This window comes from Sinocyclocheilus grahami, unplaced genomic scaffold (genome assembly GCF_001515645.1).
Source record: "Sinocyclocheilus grahami isolate Dianchi unplaced genomic scaffold, SAMN03320097.WGS_v1.1 scaffold90.1, whole genome shotgun sequence".
Taxonomy (NCBI): domain Eukaryota; kingdom Metazoa; phylum Chordata; class Actinopteri; order Cypriniformes; family Cyprinidae; genus Sinocyclocheilus; species Sinocyclocheilus grahami.
In genome coordinates, this window is record NW_015505269.1 from 64,602 (window position 1) to 82,234 (window position 17,633).

General features: G+C 37.3%; 1 protein-coding gene across 1 annotated transcript in view; it reads right to left on the reverse strand.

The window, feature by feature from the left end:
* The window catches only part of LOC107587168 (rho guanine nucleotide exchange factor 39-like), a 67,801-nt gene extending 56,082 nt beyond the window's left edge, over positions 1–11,719 (reverse strand). The window contains exons 1-3 of the mRNA XM_016274835.1: positions 11,576–11,719; positions 10,230–10,257; positions 9,498–9,605 (exon numbers count right to left, since the gene is read on the reverse strand). Of these exons, the coding sequence (XP_016130321.1) occupies positions 9,498–9,605; positions 10,230–10,257; positions 11,576–11,719 (280 nt within the window). The remainder of the gene's footprint in view (positions 1–9,497; positions 9,606–10,229; positions 10,258–11,575) is intronic.
* Positions 11,720–17,633: the final 5,914 nt, after the last annotated feature.

Sequence of the window (17,633 nt, forward strand, 5' to 3'; positions counted from 1 at the left end):
TTTCCCTCTGCAAAAGTACTCTTGAAAATAATAAATCATGAGAGTTTCTTCCTGCACTAATTGACATTTGACAACATCATTTGCATAATGATTCAAAACACCCTCAAGGGAGATGCTTAAAAGGAGGGAAACATTATGGATTTGCTAATTAGCTATCGTCAGTTCTTTTTTTCCCTGCAGTTGTCGTCGTTAGTTGGAACGCAGTAACTTGATCAGACAACCGTAGCCTTTATGACAGTCATCATCACTATTCAATCAAGATTATTGGTGATGTTGTCAAGAGGATGCTGCATTTTCCTTGCAGTGGCATTAATCTAGATTCCAAGTTTTAAAGTTGGGAATCTTGTTTCAAATGCATACTCATCTTAAATTCACAGTAAAATAATAAGATGTTCAAAAATTTGAGACCGTTAGTGAAAATGCTTTCATTTTGCATTATTTTTTTTAAATTTTAACTCATTTTAAAATTATATTACCTGCATAAAACTGAGTGAAATGTTGAATTCAATTTTTAATTAAATTAAAATGTCAGACTTGCCCCTCTGTTGCTGTAATGACAGCAGCACTATAGTTTGAGATGTCCACATTCAACTTTTTAGTACAATCCAGATCCATTTGCGCCTAATTTAGCATCATTTGTCGCTTTCATGGCTCATTTTAAACAGAACATGCTACAGCGAGGACTGAGAGAGGGTCAGCTGTACACAAGGCCCTTTTGGTTGGAGTGCCATTGTGTTTTTGTTTACCTGTGTTTGTGGTTGAGAGGTGCTCGATAAACTGTTGTGCCATCTCTCTCAAAAGAGGCTGCGCCGATATCCGCTGTAAAACTGAATGTATGATCTGTAAAAGCATTAACTTGTTTGATGGAGCACGTTGTTTGTTTAAAACGCCTGCTGCTAAAGTGTGAGGTGCTAATAGATGTTGCCTCTTTAAGTGAAAATAGATGAAATCTCGATTCCCAGGTGTGACTCATTCATTAATTTTGAACATTTGACAGAAAGACATTATGCCTGTGCCTTTCATAACAAGCCAGATTCTGTCTATATTCACCATTTAAATGTACAATATGAAAACTATTACAGCAGTATCTCAAGAAAAGAACAGAACACAACACAACAAATATTGGACAATAACACCATGCAAATACCAGGAAGACAATCTACATTGGATAATCTGTGTAGCGAATCAGCTCATGGGGAAATATGAATAATTAATCATAACTAATTATAATTAATTATAAATATTTCTGTTCCAGAAAAAAAAGCTTCTCACAAACACCCACAAATGTTCAATAAACTAAATGTTGAGTATCTTAGATTTTAGATACAATCTTGCCAGTTGCCAAAATATTGCAGAAAATGAAATGAAGCCAAAGTAGTACCTGCTAAAAAAACACGGAAATAACATGCAATTTGTTTTAAACAAATTAGTTGAGTGAATATTTCAATGACTCACTCATTCAGTTTTGTTACTGAATGAATTTGCATTTTTGAATAATTCACAACTCATTCATTATATGGAGCATGGGTGTCGCTACGCCATTTTTAGGGGGGCTATAGGCACACCACAGCTGTTTGAACACATACTTTATAAACGACCAGGTTGCCATTTTCATTTGAAAATTTTACTTTCAATATAATACATATTCCAGTGCAAAGATTTCCACTCAAATGTCAGCGGATGGCCTGATTAACATGTGTGCGCGTACACCCGCGCGGTCCTCTAAATGTGCTGAGATGGTCTTTAAACAAGATTCAACACTTTTAAACCCCAGTAGACTTAATTAAGGGTGGGACCTCGTGCACGAATGGGGAGGGGAAAGAGACGACGAAGCAGGAGGAAGGGAAGAAGGAGTTTCGCACGGGGTGTGTTTTTGTAGCACTTTCTCACCGTTTCCCGCAATAAACGGCCTAAAGCTTCCCCTTTTAGCTCAGCGCGCTCACACCCACGTTCGCACGCGCACATGCTCGAGCAAAACCTTGACTTAAAGTCCCCATTACTTCTCCAAAACTGTCTGAAATATCAAACAATGCGCTGCCGGTGGGGGGTGTGCGGTGTGGAGTTAAATCGGCCCAGACTCATTTCCATACAGCTTTACATGTTTCAAAAAGATATGCATAATTACAGGGTTTGTACATAATTGCTCCAACACATTGGAAAAAGCCAGGTTTGTTCTTTTTTTAAATGTTGGCGCTGCGGCTCAGAGACTTCGCTTCTCTTCCGTTATGTGGCTCGAACAATTAAAACAATACGGACGTCTTGGAAAGGAGCTCAGCTCTCATTATCGCCTTCTCTTCTCCTGCGTCAGAACATTTACAGCTTAAAAGAGGGCCCTGGCACCTTGGCATTGAAAGACACTCTTTTTTTGGGCTCCTTCCCTTCCCTTTTGCGTTTCTGGAACAGTGCGGCGTATGTGTGTGGGGTGGGAAAAAAAGAAAATGTAAATAAGATGGAGTTTGCGACAGCTCTGTTCTGTTCCAAGAGACGAACGTCTGCATCTGAAGCAATCAAAAAAGGCTTTTCTTAAAGAGTTTCACCCATCTTATTCTGACTCTTTGAACAGATGCACACATTGTTTGACTTGATACCAACACGCTCGACTCTAGAGGACAAAAAAATTGGAATGTGATTCAGGCAAAGGATGAATATTTGACTTGAACTTTTAACATGAAGGCAAATTGAGACTCGCTTTTATCGTTCCTTAGCACGCTAAGAAACTGGGAATAGTACCACTACGACTCATAATGATATGTTTGGAGAACTTCGTATTACATTTAAGCATGGGAATTCCTAGGACCAGCGAAAATCAGATTTTTTTTAAGAGGAAATCTCGAGAAAGGAGATTTTTAATGTGCGATTTTGAAGGAATGGTTCACCCAAAGATGACAGTTCTGTCATTGCTTACCTCGTTTCAAACCTGTGAATCATCTTTGTGCAGCTCTTTTCTTTAGAATGAAAGATCAAACTGACTCTTTAAGTTAGAAAATAAATGAAAACACAATGGGCACATTAACATAATAATGCTTTAAAAAACTAAATTTTGAGAATAAAGTTGTAATTTTGAAATTGGACTTTTACTAGAATAGACATCAATATTAAAGTAGACAAAATTACAAGAATAAAGTCATATTAATGTAGTAATAGTTTAAATAAGATAATATAATTAAAATATCTAAATTTTCAGAATGTCATAGCTATCGACTTTCACAGCATTTTCCCCCATACTGTACCAAACATACAGGTTTGCAATGACGTGAGGATTAGTAAATGATGGCAGAATTTTCATTTTTGAGTGAACTGTCCCTTTAAAAAAATAAATAAATACAATTGTTAATAAAAAATATATATAGTCAATGAAAAATGTAATAATTTTAGAAATAGTCATAGCCTATTTTGGGGGGGGAAAGTCAAATTACTAGAATAAAGTCATAGCATTTTAAGATTAAAGTCATAAGCCATTCAAGTTCACCTGTCTGTCATAGTAAATCTTGAGTTAACAGCTCACTGGAGGGGAAGATTAGCAATGAACAATGACTTCGATATCAGCATGTTCCTTAAACAAAGCTATCAAATGGTTTATAATAAAAAAGCTGCATGAAGATTTTTCTATAAATGCACTTCATGTACCACAGAAGACAAAGAGTGATACAGGTTGGTTCAATGACATAAAGGCGAATAAATAATTACAGATTTTTCATTTCTGAGTGAACCGTTCCTTTAATTCCTTAAAGCTGTCAAATATATATATATATAAGGCAGAATATTGGAGAGCGGATACTCTAACTTAATTAATGTCTTGTTTGAAAAAGATACCCTCATTGCAAATGAGTCCCATCAAAGTTCTCCCATGGCCTTAAAATGAGATCTAGGTCCAATTATTTTAGAGTGAGGAAAATATGGAAATATTGGACTAACACTGATATCAGTTATATAGCTATTTTAATGAATTCTGCCATGTTGAGAGTACAATAATTGTATTCAGGACTATCATAGCCAACACTAAATTAGTCCATTTTGCTGATTTAAATGTTATGGTCAAAGTCTTTGGGGTCTAAATTGGTCTCAGAGGATCTTTCACAGATGATGATTGCGCTTGGCTTTTGTGATGTATCAATACAGTGATGAGATTTCTTCAGCCAGGTACAATGCACAACACTCTTGGGATGGGCTGGCTGAAAGAAAAAATATATCCTTTACCAGATAAAATTACTTTTTCCTCCTGAAAGTCAGAAAAATGATTGGAATAATGCACTATTCATGGCATCGGACAACAGGAGGTGGGAAAAACAATGTAGAATAAGGTTCCCTTTTATATCCTTTTTCTCATCCCCATACACCCCGCTGCTGACCAATGCAAAAAAAAAATAAAATAAAAAATCCAGGTATCCTAATGTTTAAAAAATAACACTATTATTGGCCGCTATTGAATCCAATGGCAGCCAATGCAGGTTGTAACAGATAAGGACCTGATGGAATCTGTCTTTGCACTATCTGAGCCAAAGTGGTCTCCGTATGAGTCAAATGGAACGGCGACGCATTGACAATTCAAATTGGACAGCAGCTTTGCAGGCAATTCGCCCTGCAATCTACATGCGTCCCCCCACACCGGCATGCCTGGATGAGATTGCATTTTATACACAAAGTCCTTCACTTTGGAAGACCCTTCATATTCACCCACAATCTAATAAAGTCCCGAGGTTTACAAGTGTGCTGAAGAATTCACTTCAAACTTTCTTAAACATGGAACAATAAAATGGAAATTACCTTAATTATTAAAGGAACAGCTCACTCCGAAATTAAAAATCTACTGAAAAAGCTATTTTTTCAAAGACAGTTCATAATGACTCATTAAAATGGTCTATACACGCCATATATAATATATGTAGGCCTATGTAGCATGGTTCTCATGCATCTTTGGACAAAATCAGTGTTGTTAATGTTAAACTAAACTTATTATAAAATTAAAACTATCAGTTGAAGGTCAACCAAACAACCCAATTCAGGCATTTTAGGGGATGTCTATTACCCTTATTCATTGAGTTGTTGTGTTAGCTCTGTATAGCCTAAAAACTAGCTTAAGGTATAAGATGGACACTGGGAAAAGAAAGAGTGAATTGAACAATGCACTATGTACCAGGCATGCCCTTAACATATGCAATTTGTTTTTCTGCGCTTGCCGAAGGGATAACGTCGATCTCTGACCCCACTGCAAACTTAAGCAGGTCCCCCGATGCCCGGCCTTCATGAATCTTTTAGGCAGAGGGAGTCTGGAGTTCAAAGTTTCTGTGAACTCAAGAAATAATAAGCTGCCTGATTAGCGTTGCTAAAAATACCAGCATGGCCAAAAGGAGCCAGGTGGTAGGAGAGGCCTCCGGCCTATTTGCATGTTCAGAGACACAGAGACACACCATACAATGAGAGGGGCCCTGGTGCTTTTTACTGTGACACCAGCCCCTCAACACACGATTTTATGTACAGTAAACATATCTTACACATATCTTGTCTCGTACTGTGCCTTTCTTCTGCCAAATCATTTTTGCTACTGTTCGGGAAAAGAAAAGCGAATGCTGTTGCATCAACAATATTCAACAGCTTCACTTTTCCCCTGCAGTACACTGGATTAGAAACTGTGATGTCAATCATGAACTGTATCAGTCACCATATTGTTGTTCACACACCCACACAAATGCAACGAGAAAGGAAATATACACTTTTGCTTTTATTCTCCTTTCTATTAACAATACTGTTGCTCCACTTTTCATCTCAAAATAGACATAAAGCCAACATAATATAGTAATTACATCCATTATTTATTGTAATATACTTGGATTCAGACTCGGTTTCAGATCAGTGTTATTTTAGTATCATTGAGTTATGTTAATAGTTTTTATTAACAGTTTGAATTAGTTTTCATTTTTGTATTTTCTACTTTCATTTGTATTTTTGTTAAAGCTTTAATTGTTCTGCGTTTTTGTCATTTAAATTTTTTTAATATGTCTATGAATATAGTTTTTGTTTTATTTTTATTATTTCAGTTTTAGTTTAAGTTATCTGATTACATCAAATTAAACTAAATCAAATTGACAAATATTGTCTTGGAAACGATCTTAAATAAAATAAGCTTTATTTTAAAAAGTAACAAAAATGTGTTTTCCTGTGTTGACAATGCATTTCCATTTGAACGGATCATCTGTTTGTTTTTGTTTTTTGTTTAATAGCCATATTATTGCCATGATTTATTACTTACAAGTCGGTTGCATGCAGCGTAAGGGGGCGGGACGTTCTCCTTCAAGAGAGCATCTGATTGGACAAAAATCTGAGTAATGCAGGATGAGTCATCACCGCTCCATTTTCTGAAAGAGAAAAACATTTTAAATATTTATATCCAATAAAAGTGAATTTAGTCAACATTTAGGTGTAGACCAGCACATAGATGACATCAAAGCTCCCCAAAAAACAGTAATTTTGATATCATACTGACTTTAAATTTGCCTTTTACAATACGGCAATGTTGTTTTTGGTCAGGGTAACAAGAGGAGGACAAATTCTTAATTTGTTCACATCAGAGAGACTTTAGTGGGAGAAAATGTGGAATTGCTTGGATGAAAGTCATTTGTTTTCCTGCTCCAGAGATCTGCCACTCGAGCAGACGGCATCAGCCGAGATATTGCGTTAAACTCTCAGTACCCCGCCATACACGTTTTCTCCTCTCCTTTTCCCTCTCTCTCATCCTGTTTTATATTTAACTTCAACCTGTCAATTAAAGAGTGAGAGGGCAAAGAGGAAATAAGAGAGACAGGGAAAGAGAGACAGCAAGAAGCACAGAGCTAATTAGGCAACTGTGTAATTTTAATTAGCTGTTTTGATAATTAAACTAATTAGTTCCCCTGTGTTTCCACTACGTGCTACCGACTGGAGTTTTTTTCTTTTTACAACACGGCTTCAGAGCTCCACTCCGTTGGTTAATTAGTCACTTTTGCATCAGAAAGCTTTATTGATAGCCTTAATTTGCAGTTGAAATGAGAAATCTGCTGTCAATAATTCGGATAATTGCCTGCCGTTTGATTGTGGAGAACAAAAGTGGCAGGCCTTTGAGTTTGAAGCTGCTGGAAACCCCTCGGGTCGTTTCCTGGATGCTTAGCTCTCCGTCCGATCTACATACCAGCAAATAACACTGCCGTCCGCAACATCTCGTCCCCACTAACAAGACGGGATTCCTGCCAAATAAGGAACGCTTTGACCCGCCCCACCTACGTTTCCCATCATGCTCTCCTCTTCTCGTCTGCCTCAGCCCTCCTCCCCTCTCCTCACACCCAGTGTCCTACGTTCGCGGTAATTGAGGAAGGAGGGTGGGGGGAGAGAGACAGAAAGTTGCAGCTTTGCTTTGTAGCTAATTAGTGTCCTTGGAATTAAATGAGCAGCTCTTTGTGCACCTCCAGCTCCTGCGGCCCATGTTTGTGAATTGAATAATTGATTCCCCTCCACTAATCAGAGAGCGACATAATGAGCCAGTTTAATTAAATGGGGATCTAACCTGGCAAACACTGGGAAAATATTTGCTCGTTTACAGCTAATCAGAAATAACAGAGCGAGATGGTTCGGGGGGTGGGGGCTGGAAGACGTGAACCAAGAAGAACCAAGAAGAAAAAAACCAAGAAGAACGTGCGTGATTGTGTGCTTCGAGGAGGGGAATCTTAAAATGGTGCATGTTGCTGAAGGAATATATGAGAAAATTCGATGCTGGGTTTGACGTTTTTTAAACGTTGGGGCCTAAAGTGAGGAAAACTTGAGATATATTATGTATCTTTGACTTCTCTTCTGGTATTTTTGAAGGCCTTGGGCCATGGGATGATGGTAGCAGATTGACCTTTCCTTATCATATGTGCAACATGCTGACACGTCCCTCGTGGGCAGCACCCCAGGACGAGGTCAAGATAGCCGAGGTACCCCTGAGCATTGAACTCTCAGCCTCTTCTCACCTCCTTGATGTGCCACTAGAGGCACCACTTACCCTCAAAGGCTTGTGGATCCTACAGAGCTTTAAGTACGCTAAGATAAAATAATGGTGGCTCAAAGGTATCTATGGCCAGCCACCAACCGGGTGATGGAGATGGATACAATTTGTTAAAAAAAACTAGTCTGGGATTTTAGCCTGCCACAATCTGAAGGATTAAAAAGTGTGTTGCAGGATTTTTTTGGGCTGCACTGTAATAGGGCTCAATTTGTGAAAATTAGTCAAAGAAAATTAGGTCATTTTTATGAGGCATTTATCAACTTAATGTTAACAAATTGAACCTTATTACTGACTAAAATGTCGTCAAGGTTTTTGAGATGATGCAACTTGACTAGTGTACAGGATTTGTATTTTTCTAGTTTATACACTCTTAAAAATAAAGGTGCTTCACGATGCCATAGAAGAACCTTTTTGTCTAAATGGTTCCATAAAGAACCTTTAACATCTGAAAAACCTTTCTGTTTCACAAAAGGTTCTTTGTGGCGAAAGAAGGTTCTTCAGATTATAAAAAGGTACGAAAGAGATGGTTCTTTAAAGAACCTTTGACTGAATGGTTCTTTGTGGAACCAAAAATGGTTCTTCTATGGCATCGCTTGAAGAACCTTTTGAAGCACCTTTATTTTTAAGAGTGTACTGTTAAATTAAAAAAAAAAAAAAGGTGATGATATAGAGAGTCCAAAATAACTCTCACCAAGTGCCAAATGATTGTTTGAAAAAAGAAGACTTTTGTGCCCGTTAACTTTAAAGGAACAACAACATGATACATCCTACATACTGAACAACATCTGTCGAGACTTGTGCATCTTCTAACAATTTATAATCTCAATGGGAAAGTTATGTAGGACACTTATATTTTTTTTCTCTCTCTGTGCCAAAAGGAAATGAACAAAACCATAGTTTCTTTATCACATTTTTGTACAGGAGCAGTTTTACAGAATGGCGGACACAGTGACCTGTGCTGTTCGTAACAAATATATCCAAAGAAATTAAGGAGAAAAATCCCTGTGATGAGTACCTGAATAAATAAATAAAATAATAAAATAAATATTTCATATACTTGGATTTTATCCATAAGTAAAGCTCTTTCAGATCTGTGTTATTTCATTGAGATATGTTAACAGTTTTTAGTAATAGTTTAAATTCGTTTTTATTTTTATATTTTCTTCGTTCATTTAAATTTTTGTTAAAGCTTTAATTTGTTCTGCGTTTTTGTCATATTATACGTATATAGTTTTTAAATTATTATTTCAGTTCTAGTTTTAGTTATTGTAGTACATCAACTGAAAGAAAATGATAAATGTTATCTCGGAAAATATCTGAAATAAAATAAGCGTAATTTTGAAAATAATTATTAAAAAAAAAATTCCAAGTAAAAAAAAAGTGTGTTTTCTGTGTTGGCGATGCATTTCCATTTGAAAAGATCAGCTGTGTTTTGTTTTTGTTTTTTCTAATAGCCATGCTACTGCCATGAATTATTACTTACTAGTCGGTTGTATGTGGCATAAGGGGGCGGGCCATTCTTCTTCAAGAGAGCATCTGATTGGACAAAAAATCTGCTTAGTGCAAGATGAGTCATCACTGCTCCGTTTTCCTGAAAGAAACCCCAAAGCTACCAAAAAAACAAAACAAATTTTATATCATGTTGGCTCATGTTGGAAATTAATGGGGAAAATCCCTGATGAGTACCTAACTAAATAAATAAAATAATAAAAATAATTATTTAAAAAATAAAATAAAATATTTAGTAAATTGCAATTTTATTACTGCATTTTATTGCTGCCATCTGCTGAATTTTTAGTTTCCAAATACAACGTGCCCTAAACGTCACGACAACCTCACATGTTGGTCGTTTGCAGCACGGCTGGATTTGTGTTGATATTAGTTTACTAAAAACACATCAGCACTATAAGAGGGCCGCCGTGGGACAGAAATGGATCATTGAAAGAATACACACTCATCCTGCCCCAACCTCCTCGCCCTCCTCAGCCCCCCAATGAAAAATGAAATACTGCATTGAAATTCCACACCAGAGGAAGGATAGAGAGAAGCTAAAGCTTTGAAGCTCCAGCCTGTCAGTCTTTTTTGTGTTTTTGTGTGTGTGTATGAAAGAGAGCGAGCGAGCGGATGAGTAAGAGAATTCCATGTTCTAGTGCTTTCTCTCCTTCTCTTTCTTTTTCTCTATCCCATTCCTCTGTCTCTCTCTGTCCCTTTCTACCTCTCCCACCACTCGATTCCACAAGCCCCTATTTTTTCCACCTCTGTCATTCCCAAGAGCCTGCACAAATCAGCAACACAGATTTGAAAAAAAAAGTTGGGTTTGTGGACTTTGGAAAGGAAAAGGAAAACATTCCTTTGCTTTTGAACTTGCCAAGCAGCAAAAACCACACCTTGGCCGTATCCCAGTTGTGTCCGATGAAGAGAACAAGAAAGGGTGGAAGAAGAATTAGGAAAGAAAGGTAAACAAACAACATGCAGCACTGGTCAACGAGGACAACCTGCTTTCCTTTAAACTCTGCATGAAGCACCTGAAGTTTACAACATCACTTCCTAGGGGAAGGATTGTGTTTTTTTCTATCTTCTACTTTACGTTATCATTTTTAAACTTGCTTCTCAAATCCAGGATTGGCATTTATTCATTCCGGAATAACTTAATGTCATTTATTTTAATTATCATCCATCAATAAAGAGTCATTTACTCACCCTAATGCCATTCCAAACCCCATGTACTTCCATACAGTATTTCTTTCATAAAACACAAACTGAGAAGTTTTGATTCTTTGTATTGGTTGCTCTCTTTCACATCAGAGGGTTTCAAACTTTTTGATGCCATGGACCTTACAATGATGAATTACTTGTGATGGACCCCTTCCTAAAATCTGTAAGCAAGCATAATTTTGGCATTTTAAAAAAACTGTGTGAAAAATATATTAAGGTTGATATATTATCAAGAAGATATGTCTCAAAACTTTTAAATATTACATACATTTAGTTTTTACATTCAAAATAAAAAAGCTGAACCCAAAGTGAATCAGTAAAGTTTTATCCAGAAAACATTTACTCATTGACATTTATTTGCTTGTATTAAATATCACATATATAATCAACAGATTTTTAAACGTTTTATTTATTATATATTATATATATTTTATTATTTGTTTTTTATATTCAAAAACCCAAAAGCCATAGCTACTTGGTAAAATTTTATCTGGAAAGTATTTACTAATTTATTACTATTTTTATTTATAATTATATATTTGATTAATATTTCAAGTCAACACAGTGTTGACAACCCTAGATAGAATATATATATATATATATATATATATATATATTTTTTTTTTTTACAAAATTTACTTTTCTTATGGTCCATACGACTTGTGCACTATATTCCCAGTCGACAGACAATAATTTAGTGTGAAAAGCATGCGTTTGGTACTGAAATAACCCAACAGTATGCAATTAAGCACTTAGAAGTGACAACCATATTTACATGCAACCTGAACCTGGCTGATGATGACCTTCAGCTGCTTGAAGAAATATCATCTCTCATTCTAACCGTACCACTGGGGATCTATCTCGACGCTCAGGTCCACGTGAGAGCCAAATCCACCGTCTATCCTCCATCTTTACTAGAGAGAGGCGCGTGTACGAGATGAGACACTGTGGCTGAATATCAGACAGACAGAGGAGGATAACGAGCCTCATCCTTGCCGTTCATTAGCGCAGAGAACTCCCTAGCCTCGAGGGATGGGATAATTCCCACGGTAACCATTGCACATTCTTAACAAGCATCTACGCTGAACATGCTCTGAGTGAGCGCTGCAGCTAGTCCACCTGATTTGGCGGGTCCAGCCCACAAGTGTGTGCTTGGTTACATGAGAATGATTAGCAGAGTCTTATGGGACACTTTGAAGCCCCCGCTGACACCGCTTGCTCATGTTTGCAAACAAACACAGAGCCTTCTTACAGAAAATAAGGTATTTAGCAGCCACTGAGAGTTCTTAGTTGTGTAACTCTTTAAATATGGTGTCTGACTAGCATTAGCCGTTCCAATTCATCCCAAAGGGTTCAAGTCTGGGATTTGTGTAGTCCAGGTCAAGTTCTTTCACTCCAGATGCTGTTTCAATTTCTTTAAGACCTGAAGTGTTTGTCTAAAGAGTTGTATGCTTGATTTTATGCACCTTTTAGCAATTAGCAAGAGGCGTCCATGTAGTTTTGGTCACGTAGTGCTGCTAATTTCTTCGCTGTCACCTTTTTGTGTGATTTTGTGCTCGTGAAAGAAAACACTAGGATTATTTAACCTCAGGAGTGTGTGTTTTCTGGGCGAAGGCCTTGAAGAGAAGCACTAACATTCGTTTGCCACTTTGAAGGGGCAGCCATTACTAATCGCTAAGAAATGTCCTTACTACCTGAGGGCCTGTCTGGTTGTAAATGAAAAGGAATTAAGAAGAAATCCATACGTTTTTACACCCAACCCCCTTCCCTCGAGTTTGCTCTCCCAGCTTGCGCACACTAGATGCGTGCACTATCATTAGCAGACCAAATTAAACATTAGCTCTTCGGCTGCCGGTAGTTTGGGCTAATTGCTAATCAGCAGTAAAAGTTGCCTGGCACGGAATATTGCTTACCATAAGCTAAAGGTAATTTGCTGCTTGAGACAAGCTAGGCCAACTTGTCTGTTGTTGTCCAGAGTCCGTTCCTAATTACTGCCGGAGGGCGATGACAGTCATTCAATGGAGATTAAGACTGAGGCGAAAAAATGGAAATGCGCCATAATGCAGGAATGAGCTAGAAATGCTTCTGTCTGCTTTTCTTTAATTTCCCCACTCTCGCTCTGTTTCCCTTCTGCACTCTGTTTATTACCAAGAGGGATGGATTCTCGCATGGCAAATCGACAGCAGGGAAGCTTGTTGATAGCCAAAGTGTCCGTTGAAAAGCTCCATCTTGAACTGAGCTTAGATCATCAAAAGATTCCTTGAGCTCTGGGTAATTGGCACGACACTTACAGATATATGCAGTTATATAGGGCACATATAGCACACTGCACGTCATTTTCAATCTTTTCATTTGACAAAAATGTTTTACATATCATTTAGAAAGTATTTCTCAATTTAGGGAGGAGCTACAGTAATTATAGTCCCCTGTAGTCAGACAAAAGGTCTGAGAACCTTGGCCAGGGAACCTTTGAATGGCCAAGACCTGCCCAAGAGGCCACATGACTGAGAGGTAAAGCAACCAATCATGTTTCGTTTTGTGTCGCGTCATGTTTAGGGGCGTGGAAATGTCGCCACAATAACAGACAGTAAATAAAACTCTTGGACATATTTGAAAGATTCTATGCTTTAAATATCTCACTTACTTTTGTCCGTGGCTATGACGTCTGAGGCTGAGGCTACAGTAATTAAAACAAAAGTATATTTTTGTGAATCTTAAGTGAATCAGTTTGCTCACATAATTCATGTAAACAAATGATTCACTGACCAAATAAAAGATTCACCAATTGAATAAAGAATTATTCAAATCATTTAAGTTTTTGTGACATTTTTTGAAGTGAGCCGTTTTTTAATTTAAGTTAAACGAATTTATATATAATTTTGGGTAACACGATATTCAGTTAGTTATATGCAGTGGTGCACATAAGTGGTCCGCAGGTTCGCATGCGTGATCAAAATAAAAAATGCACTGTGTAAATAAGTTAATTTGCGTACTGACATGGTTGGCAGCTGTTAATACACAATTACCGTTTTAGATTGACAAACTGTATTGTATAAGATTTCTATTCAAACTGAAAGCATAAATCTAGGCTACCCACTGCTGTTTTCAAAGCACACTGCAAAACTGTGATATTTCATTCACTGACTGACGCTTTTCAATTGGCACCAGCAGCGCTAAACACGAAATTAAATATTTAAAAAATTTTCTATAAAATAATTGTATTTGTATGTAATACTCCCTTTTATTTTAGAATATAATAGTATAATCACACTATATAATCTTATTTAAAAAAAGAACTAAATAAAGTGCAATAAGATTATCACTATTATTAATTTATTTTTTATAGTTATATTTAATGGGTCACACTATGTGCAGTGTGAGGCCCAAACCAAATCTCCAGGTTGAAAAACTTATGGGCACCCCTGGTTATATGCATATATGCTGGATATGGTTAACAGCATATAAGTTATTCATAATTAAACATTTTTCTGAATATTTTCATTTGATTTAAAAAAATGTATATTGGTATATTTTGTCATGTTTATTCCTCTACAATTAAAATAAATCTAACAAGCTTTTCTTAAAGCTCTGGAATCTCATATTTTGAGGTCTGATTCATTTTAATGCATCAGTTTGTTCAGTTGAGTTAGGTAAACACATGATTCCCTGATCGAATAAAAGATTCACCAATCCTATAAGCAATTCTTCAAATCATTTAAGTCTTTGCGTCATCTTTTCTGAAGTAAGCCTATTTGGTAAAATTATTAAGTTTATAATTTTCAGAATGATATAAATTTGTTTTCAGTTTTATTAGCAGTATGTAAAAATTCATCCTGTTATCCTAATTTCAGATCCTTACAGTTAAAAAGCTTCAATGTATTTAGCAAATTATTTTGTTAGCACCTTTTAGCATAGCTACCTTTTGTTTTTAAAGTGTAACCCAGCTGATAACCAAGATGATACTTTTATAAGAAATTGCATATTTATGCTAGTTATGTACTGTATTATCGCTACAGATCATCCATGATGTTCGCAGATGAAAGTTGCGCTTTTTCCCACCGTGTTCCCATCAAGTGCCACATCATCCTGTTTCTGATTGTCTCAGTGTCAGCCAGCCCGGCTCAGCTGATGTCCCACAGGACATAAATACAGGATAAAATCTGAGTCTACAGCTATCATAATTAATAATCACCCACCCACAGGCTTCTCAGCCTAACCTTCAAAATCCAATCCAGCTCGTCTTCTGATCCCCGGATTGATAGATGTGCATGTTTCCCGCACGCGCACACTGTAAATATGTATGTACTCATAAACTCAAACAACATTCGTCCCTTTCATCTGCAGGTTCGCCGTACGGGGAGGAAAAGACACATGTGTACAGATACACACTCGCGCACTTTTATCTAATGTCAGATATCAAAATGTCAAACCATCGGTTGGGGGGAAGGGGAGGGCGGAGCGGGTAGTCGTGGATGTCTCACACCCCCTGGTCGAATCCCAGTGCAGCCCGATCAATACATCGTTATAGATCTTAATCACGTGAAGCGTATAATCGCCTAAAACCTATCAATTATAGAGAGTGAGATAGCTGGGCCGCCAAATCCTGGCCTGCAGCCTCCTTCCTCCTTGGATTAGGATCTGAGATTGGGTCAGGATCATAGGAGCCGCGCCCTGCCCGGCCAGATAGCACATTAATGACCACTCCAGGGGCAGCTGTCTCTCAGGCTGCAGTCTGGCAAAATAAATAATAAATCATTTAGGCTGGAGCTGACATAATTACCAACTAAGAAGCTCGGCACAGGCCAGCGAGGCCAGTAACAATGGCAGAGGAGAGAGCGATAGGCCCCTGATTAGCTCCTCTTTCTGCACACATGAAGCTCGGCTTCTCTCTTTACAATATCCGTCTGCCTTTTCTGGCTTTCTGAAGTTTATACACAAGATCACGGAGTGCTGCACTTTTGGATGTCTGCATCATTAGTGGCACCAAACAGAATTCCAAAATAATGACTGTTTAATCAACAGGTTTCACATTCGCTAATGGCGGGAAACTGCGACACGACTGATGATGGCAGCAATGGCAACATGATGGAGGTAGTATGTACAGCTGCATTCATACTACATGTACCCTCATAAAATATGCTTTATTAGCGGTCGAAAGGTAAGCCCATGCAGATCTCTCTGACAGTACGTGATTTCAGGTTCAACTACAGTGTAGAAGATGAATCACTTGGAAAAAAATAAATGCAAGAAATTGGAATGAATGGCAGATGTACAAAGTCCTGATTTCAGTTTAAAAAAAGCCTTTTTGATAGAGACGTTTTTATATTAGCTCGACCAGAAAAACCTAAGTTGTGATACCTCAAACTGTCCTTGAGACGTCTTTCTTTCCTCACTCAAGTAAATATAAGCTTTATTTGAATGTCTGTTGTCTACATAAGAATAGCTGCCCAGGGGGATTTGTCAAGATGGCTGCCAAATAAACTGATTTGTATGGTGGCACAACACAATGAAACAACGCATAGGACTAATTCTTTTGTATTGTGCTAATTTCGTTGTGTTGCGACTTGTTTACGTTGTATTGCGACTTGTTTCAATTATGTTGTGGCTTGTTTCTGTTGTGTTATGCTAATTTCGTTGTGTTGCGACTTGTTTACTTTGTGTTGTGCTAATTATATTGTGTTGTGGCTTGTTTATGTTCTATTGTGACTTGTTTCCATTGTGTTGCGGCTTGTTTCTGTTGTGTTGTGCTAAGTTCGTTGTGTTGCAGTTTGTTTCCGTTGTGTTGTGGAGATTTCCTTGTGTTGTGTACTACTGGGCCAACATTAGTCTCACGTAGCCAGACCTTCAGACTGACGGCTTAAGGTCTGGAATCCATGGCAGCTTTCATTGGCCTAGGCCCGCCCATGAGGCCGTTTGACCGACATGTCAAACAACCAATCACAGTTCATTTCGTTCATCGTCACATTTCGGGGTGTGGAAATGTCGCCACAATAACAGACCGGTGTGTAAAACTCTCGGACGTATTTGAAAGATTCTATACCGCAAACTTTAAATATTTCACATACTTTTGAGAATCCAGCATTTAGTTGATCCTGATAAGCGCTCGTCGTCACAGTTGTAAACACGACGGCTTTCCTCTTTCGTGAGGGGTTTTGGTGTCACGGCATCTTTGTTTCCAGGCGGAATGTTAAAGAAAGCGACACACACGTCTCCCGGAAATCCTGTATAATTCAACCAATCCGATGACGACTTCGAAACTCCTGAAGTGTTTCCACTTTTGTGTGCCATATGCATCAGACGTATAGCCAACGGTCCGTGGGCATGACGTCTGAGGCTGAGACTAGGCCAACATAGATTTGCCTTAAAGGGACCTTAACAATATTTACACTCTTGATGGAAATTAACCATTTCATTAAATATTAAATAAAGTTCTTTAGTTCTGCATTAACTAAAACTGTTAAAAATCTGAAATAAAATAAAACAGAAATATTACATGAAAAACTTTCTGAAAGTTGAACTAGTAAAATTGCTAAACTAAAACAAAAATGTTAAACTATTTAAATATATATTTTTTATAAAACAAAAACTAAAAAATATAATATCAATAAAACTTTAAAAAAATTAAAACTATAAAAATAAAAGCTTATAATTATAATCTTATATAAATAAAAATTTCACAGGTTCAGCTACGTTTTTTTCAATGACTATAAGCACAAATTACCCCTTTTTTATTAGAAATAATGATAAAAATATATATATATTTTTTTAACATGCCTGTAATTATTTCAAAGTTAATGCCAACTAACCTAGAGGTAAATACACTATCCAGGGAATGTTACACAGTAGATGTGAAAGTGGTATTGACCCAGCCCCCCTCTTCCTGCCAGTGGCGATGCAATTAAAG